This window comes from Propithecus coquereli, unplaced genomic scaffold, assembly GCF_000956105.1.
Source record: "Propithecus coquereli isolate 6110/MARCELLA unplaced genomic scaffold, Pcoq_1.0 Scaffold66, whole genome shotgun sequence".
Classification (NCBI taxonomy): domain Eukaryota; kingdom Metazoa; phylum Chordata; class Mammalia; order Primates; family Indriidae; genus Propithecus; species Propithecus coquereli.
This window is the reverse complement of record NW_012152618.1, coordinates 3,540,424-3,547,053: the sequence shown is the minus strand read 5'-3', so window position 1 is coordinate 3,547,053 and position 6,630 is coordinate 3,540,424. Positions and strand designations below refer to the sequence as shown.

Here is a 6,630-nt window from a genome sequence, read left to right as displayed (position 1 = left end):
TTCTATATGAATTATATTAATAATACAACTATATATATGATGATTTAAATGTATGTGTAGTATTTTAAATAATACCCTAATGCTTACTACTTCTACCTTCTGCATTAAGGGTGATGTGTAAAGTTTTTCATATCGATAAGCAGATAAATGAAAAAATACATTTAAAAGAGCATATATCATTACCTTGTGTATAATACCAAAAAAAAAAAACAAATAAAAAATCCCTTTGTTTATTGATAGAAGTTAGGGAAGAAGATCATGGCACATCAATATAATAGATTATTATGCATTCATTAAAAACAAAGAATATAGGCCGGGTGTGGTGGCTCATGCCTGTAATCCTAACACTCGGGGAGGCCAAGGTGGGAGGATCACTTGAAGCTAGGAGTTTGAGACCAGCCTGAGCAACATAGTGAGATCCCATCTCTACAAAACAATGGAAAAATTATCCGGGTGTGGTGGTGTGCACCTGTAGTCCCAGCTACACAGCAGATTGAGACTCAGATTGCTTGAGCCTAGGAGTTGGAGGTTGCAGTGAGTTATGATGATGCCACTGCACTCTAGCCCTGGCAACAGAGTGAGAGCCTATCTCAAAAGAAAAAAAATATTTACGTTTATTAATATGGAAACTTGAATATATTGATTAGAAATAGAAATCAGTTTATGAACAGTAGGCAGAGTATGATACCATTTAGACAAAATTATATCCCTCTCCCTTATATACAGCTATTAATACATCAAAATAAGATATAAAGGCTAAGGAATTAAAGCTTTTGTTCACTGAGTAGTAGGCAACTTGGAGCTGCTGGGCAGAGGAATGGAATACCTGAATTAGACTGTAAAAAGATTAACCTGGCAATAAAATAGTATCTAACTCCTCCAGGAGTATGAGAACTGAAAACCTAGATGTAATGAAAGTACGCTAAAGAAACTCTGGTTGCAAGCCATGGATATCCTGAGATTCAAGGTCTGGGTAAATCTGTCTATTCCCAGAGTACAGTGTGTGGCCATAATGGAAGCTGCAGCCACTGGCAGTCCCAACAACTCCTGTTGAAGGTGCAGTGGGTTGGAGGCATCTCTTATCTCAGTAGTTTTCAACAAATGCTAAATGAGTCTATTTAGGAACCCCTACCCCCACAACACTTATCAGTAGAGAGAATAGCTTGTTTTAAGTCCTTTAAGGAACAAATCATTATCTAATTGATAGAAATGATAGAAACAGAAATCCCTCTAAGTCACTTTAGTATCACGCACAAATGGACTTGAATAGGTTTTTGTAACCATATTGCTCAGAAGCAGAGGAGTCTCAGCATTCTGTATCTTTTGTACCTATAGCATACAAAGCCAATATATTTTTGACCACAACTTTCAACCAGTGGTGAAGAAATAAAAAAAAGTCTTCCCCAAATATATGTGTAAAATGACAACTTGAAAGCAATTACAAAGCAGCAACTATTTTTTTTTTCTTTTTTTGAGACAGAGTCTGGCTCTGTTGCCCTGGCTAGAGTGCCGTGGCATCAGCCTAGCTCACAGCAACCTCAAACTCCTGGGCTCAAGCGATCCTCCTGCCTCAGCCTCCCGAGTAGCTGGGACTACAGGCATGCGCCACCATACCCGGCTAATTTTTTCTCTCTATATATTTTTAGTTGTCCAGATAATTTCTTTCTATTTTTAGTAGAGACAGGGTCTCGCTCTTGCTCAGGCTGGTCTCGAACTCCTGACCTTGAGCGATCCACCCGCCTCGGCCTCCCAGAGTGCTAAGCAGCAACTATTAATAAACACACATAAAGTGGTATTTTGTGAACTGAATTCACAAAGACAGAATTTAAATAAAGGAAGCATTTAAAACAGGAACAATTCTTGAGAAAGACCTGAGAGAGATGATGGACTTGAAATGAGTAGATGTGGTGCAGGACACAAAGGGAAGAGCGCAGGCGTGCGTGTTCCAGCAGTCCCTGATTATAGGATGCGGTGGGTCTGTTAAGATGAGGAAGCTGGACTGGATGACTTTTAAGGTCTTATATTAAGCTCAAAATTTGTAGGATTCTATAATCCTCATATAGCTTACAGAAACTGCATTTACTTAGAGTGAAAAATATAAGCCCAAGCATTACAAGGGACTGTAAGAGTCAGGAAAAATAAAGGGGAGTGGTCCAGTGAAAAGACTAAAAGCCCATTATCTGTTTTCAAATGATTAGAACTAAAACCAAACAATAACAAACCTGGAGCTATGCAGGGCTCCAAGGCTTAAAGTGACAAGTATCTAAAGAGAGAGATGACAGACTATTAGACAAATCATAGATCAAACAGAAAATAGCAGAGGGCTGTTGTGTTAGCTCAGGCACAAGTTGATCATTAACTAAAACCAGGGATCTAGGGATGGAAGCAGAGAAGGAATGGATATGAGAATAAGTATCAACAAAAAAGAGAAAGTAGGAGTAGTAAAGGTATACTTTCTGATACCAACAGAGGGTGAATTCCACCTAAACAGTCACTGACCATATAAGGAATCCTGCTAAGGAAAGTTGTCCGAAAGTCATCATTTGGCAGGTAGGAAGCTGAGAATTACTGCTAGACTTGGTAAAGAACAGAATTCTTCCCCGGGACTAAAGAGAGGTACAAAAGGGAGGGCAGCTCAAGAGGAGAGACTACATTCAATAATTTAGTTACATGGATGTTTTACAAGTTTTATTTAACATAATTTAAATTTATACTATTGCAAAACAATGTATCTAGTAGCTTTTCTTTACAGGTGAATTTTTCACATACTTTAAAAATTTTGCATAGCATTGAACATAATGAATGAAAGAAAGATTTGGATTTAAAAGCCCTTAAGACAGTAAGTGTGATTAAACTTCAAACAATTTCCTAAGTACTATGGAGATATGTGTGTATGTGTATGTGTGGTGTATGGGTGTGTATATCCTGTATGTGTAGTGTTTAACTTTCTGGGTTGTGTTTATATAAAGGTCATAGTAGCTTTTGTAGAAAAAATAAGGAAATCTAACAATATTAACACTTACTGATGACATGTACTAACTTACAGCAAACCCAGATGTCATGTGCATTTTAACACATCAACTGCCACGTGAACTGTACTTAACTCACGCTAGTTTTGAGCCCAGGGCCTCATGAAGCATATGTAACTCACACGTCTCTTCACCTTGGGAGCCATGTGAACTATTTTTCAAGTTGCCATATAACTCGCGCAAAAAAACCAATTAAAAAATAACAAATTTTTCATTACATTAGGATTGTTTTGTGTTTGAAGTTTTTATTCCATTTTCATAATAAAACACCATGGCCCCAAGGAAAAAAATTTTTTTCTAGTGTGGCAGTTAATGTGTTAATCGTGTGTAAGCCATCATCATCTGCCTTGACTACTCCCACCTGGGCTCCCCACTGCCTCTCTTATTCTCCTCTAACCCACTCTCTACACAGAAGACAGAGCGATCTTTATAAAATAGAAGGTTGATTATACCATGTGACCTACTTAAAAACTTCCCAGGAGGATAAAATCTAAACTCCTTCACATGTCTTGTATGATTATGTATGAACTGGCCCATGCTATGCTGTGCAGCCTCACCTGGCATCACTCTCTCATGGAGTGCCACATTCTAGCTAAATGGCTTTCAGTTCTCAGAACAAGCTCAGCTTTTCCCTGCCTGGGAACCTTCACATAAGCCATCTGCTCTGCCTGTAACACTTTTCCTCTGACTCTCTACCTTGCTACCTCCTTTATCATCCTTTATGTTTATATTGCTATCTCATTTCCTCAGAGATCTCCCTAACTCCTGATGTAAATCAGGATGTCCTATAATAATCTCTATTCCTACCCTCCACATTTCCCTACTATTTCACAATCTCTGCAAGGGCAGACTCTGTGTCTGTTTTTTTCAATATTGTACCTCCAACATTTAGTATAGCGCTTGGCACATAATAGATGCTCAAGAAATAATTGAATGAGAACAACACTGAAAAGAAGAAAGCAGCAGAATAGTTTCCTCTGGGAAAAAAAACTTTCTTAAATTTTATAGCTTAACTTTTTAAACTAAGAAATATTTATAAGAACATAGGAAAGTCAAGCTACCTTTAATTTATCATTATTAAAATATCATTTCGATACTCACCAGCAATGCTTTTCCGCTTCTGAAATACTGTGTGATGAAGAGCAGAGGGTGACTGGGGTGAACCTGTAAGGTTTTCAGAGTCATGATTGGCGGTGGTCCTTATAAATTCCATTGCAGCCTGGAGAACTCTAAGTTGTAGTGCAACAGCCATATCTAAAAACAGAAGATACTAGAATGTTTTCAAGCTATGTGGTTATTAATTTTTTTATTGAACTGATTACTATGTTAAAAATCTAAACTGCCAATATTTTATTAGACATAAATTTTAAAATTTTGATCAACATGGGTTCTTGATGGTAGTAAACATTTTTCAACTGTCTTTAAAACAAATTTTAAAGCAAATTTCCAAATGACCACTATAAAACTTTCACTGGAAAAAATACTAGTTGACAAATTTATTTCATCATATATAATTGTTTCAAACAACAGACTTTTTGTACACAAGGCAAAAAGTTAAACCAGCAACTCTCACATTTTTCTGTTTCATATTCACTTTAACATTTGCCATTAAAGAAAACTAATGGGCGTTACCATTCCACGTAAACTTTTAAACTCTGCTTGGTAAGAAAAATCAGTGGCTTCTTTCATTGATGTGTTGCCAGCTCCTAATTACATCAAGACATCATTTTTTTCTACATTTGCCACTCAAAAGGCTTCTTTTTAAAACTGATATAGATATTATCACAAAATTAATGTTAAACGTTCAGTAAAAGAGCTTCTAAGAAGAAAGGGATTAGGCTCAAATAACATGTTTGGCTACTATACAACTCCCCTGAAAATCCATAAAAATTAAATCTTACTTTGTGTCCTCTTGTTTTTACTATTTTGAAGGTATCCAAGTAGTACAATAAGGTCTTCAATAACCCTAAAATATTGTGACCCTGAGGAACTGCAAGCATGAATTGTAACTGCTATGAAAAGCTGTTGTATATCACAAGCAAGCAATTTGTATTCACTCGAAGGAATGCTAAAAAAACAACAAAAAAAGAACAAAACAGAACATTTATAAGAAATAGAACAAATAATTTAAGACAAAGACAACTGCTTTAAATTCCTATTCTACCAGCGTGCATTCATTCATGCAGTCATTTAGCATTTATTCATGCTTACTCTATGGCAAGTAATATGCATTACATGTTAGAAGTAGAAATAAGAAGATACGATTTGACTCCTGTCAAAAATATAGCTTTTCAGAGTACAAGATAAAGACACCACTAGAAACAGTAAATAGTAGTAAGTGTAACGACACAGCTTAACACCAGATACTGTGGGAATACATAAACAGGTTCCTAGCCCACACTAAGGGTGAAGATTGTATGGGTGGGAATAGGATCATTCTGAGGTTTCTCAGAGAAGGTGAATTTGACTAAATTAATTAACCTCTCTGAATCTCACTTGTATAAATTATAGTTATTTTAAGGATTAAAAGAGATAATAGATTCGAACATACATTAATCATTTATAAATAACTAACAAATATGAATTACTTACTTCTGCCCCTCAATTTTAATCTTGATAATCTACCTCAATGTGTGACATTAGATCCAAATACTTCTTTCCATTTATGTTTTCCCAATTAAGCAAGGGTTAGAAATAGTACCTGTCTCAGGTCAATTAATAGAGTGGCATACAGGGACATTCAGTAAGTATAATTTATTTTAAAACAAACAAAAAACTACTTCCAGAATAAGCCTGCAGGTACACTTCCCAAATCCTACCATTTTCATACATTGTATTATAATTAAGGCAAAGTGTTTTGTGGAAATAAAATACTTTGTATTTCTTTGCATTTCCCATATGCCAAGCACACAGACCCTAAATGTAACAGGTATCCTATAAGTTGAACTCGGCTGAGTACAAAGAGTCTTTCTTTGGCCTAGAGAATCAGTAAAGATATGCTCTGTTCTCTCCATAAAAGCATAGATAACATTTAATGCTTTAATGTGCAACAAGTTCTTCCTGATTATTCCAGAAAAAAAATGTGCAACAAGATGGTGCTTCTGGAGATTCATAGTTTAATATTATTCTAATACAAATATTATACTATATATCACAAATGTAGACACCAAATGTACAAAATCTAAATAAAAATCTAATCTCCCAACATATTTTTTTAAAGCTGTTAATCTATTGGGTAGGCAGCCATTTGCCAATGTACTTTTGGCTATTAGAAGCTAATTTATGGTAGTAGATAGTTATATAGTATGCTAATAATAGGACAGCATGGCAAGTTCAAAATATAGGCTTTTGAAGTGAGATTCAATATCAATTCTATTTACTCGCTGTGTGATCCTCAATGAGTTGCTGTATCTCTCTAACCCTCAATTTTCTATTCCTGATCGGGATAATAATTTTTATGGTCTATCATGGAAGGCTGGTAAATATATTTGGGGGCAGTTAAATTTATTCTACTTGTCTTCAAGTTATAAATACCTAAAAGTAGGTCATATAAATACTCTCTTTTTAACCAAACTTTGTTGAAAGTGATGAAAAACATACA

At 35.5% G+C, this 6,630-nt stretch overlaps 1 protein-coding gene across 1 annotated transcript in view; it reads right to left on the bottom strand.

Annotated features, from left to right (window-relative positions):
• The window catches only part of LYST (lysosomal trafficking regulator), a 155,321-nt gene that overhangs the window by 82,149 nt on the left and 66,542 nt on the right, over positions 1-6,630 (bottom strand). Inside the window, exons 25-27 of the mRNA XM_012660158.1 lie at positions 6,543-6,554; positions 4,931-5,097; positions 4,131-4,283 (exon numbers count right to left, since the gene is read on the bottom strand). Coding sequence (XP_012515612.1) covers positions 4,131-4,283; positions 4,931-5,097; positions 6,543-6,554 — 332 coding nt within the window. The remainder of the gene's footprint in view (positions 1-4,130; positions 4,284-4,930; positions 5,098-6,542; positions 6,555-6,630) is intronic.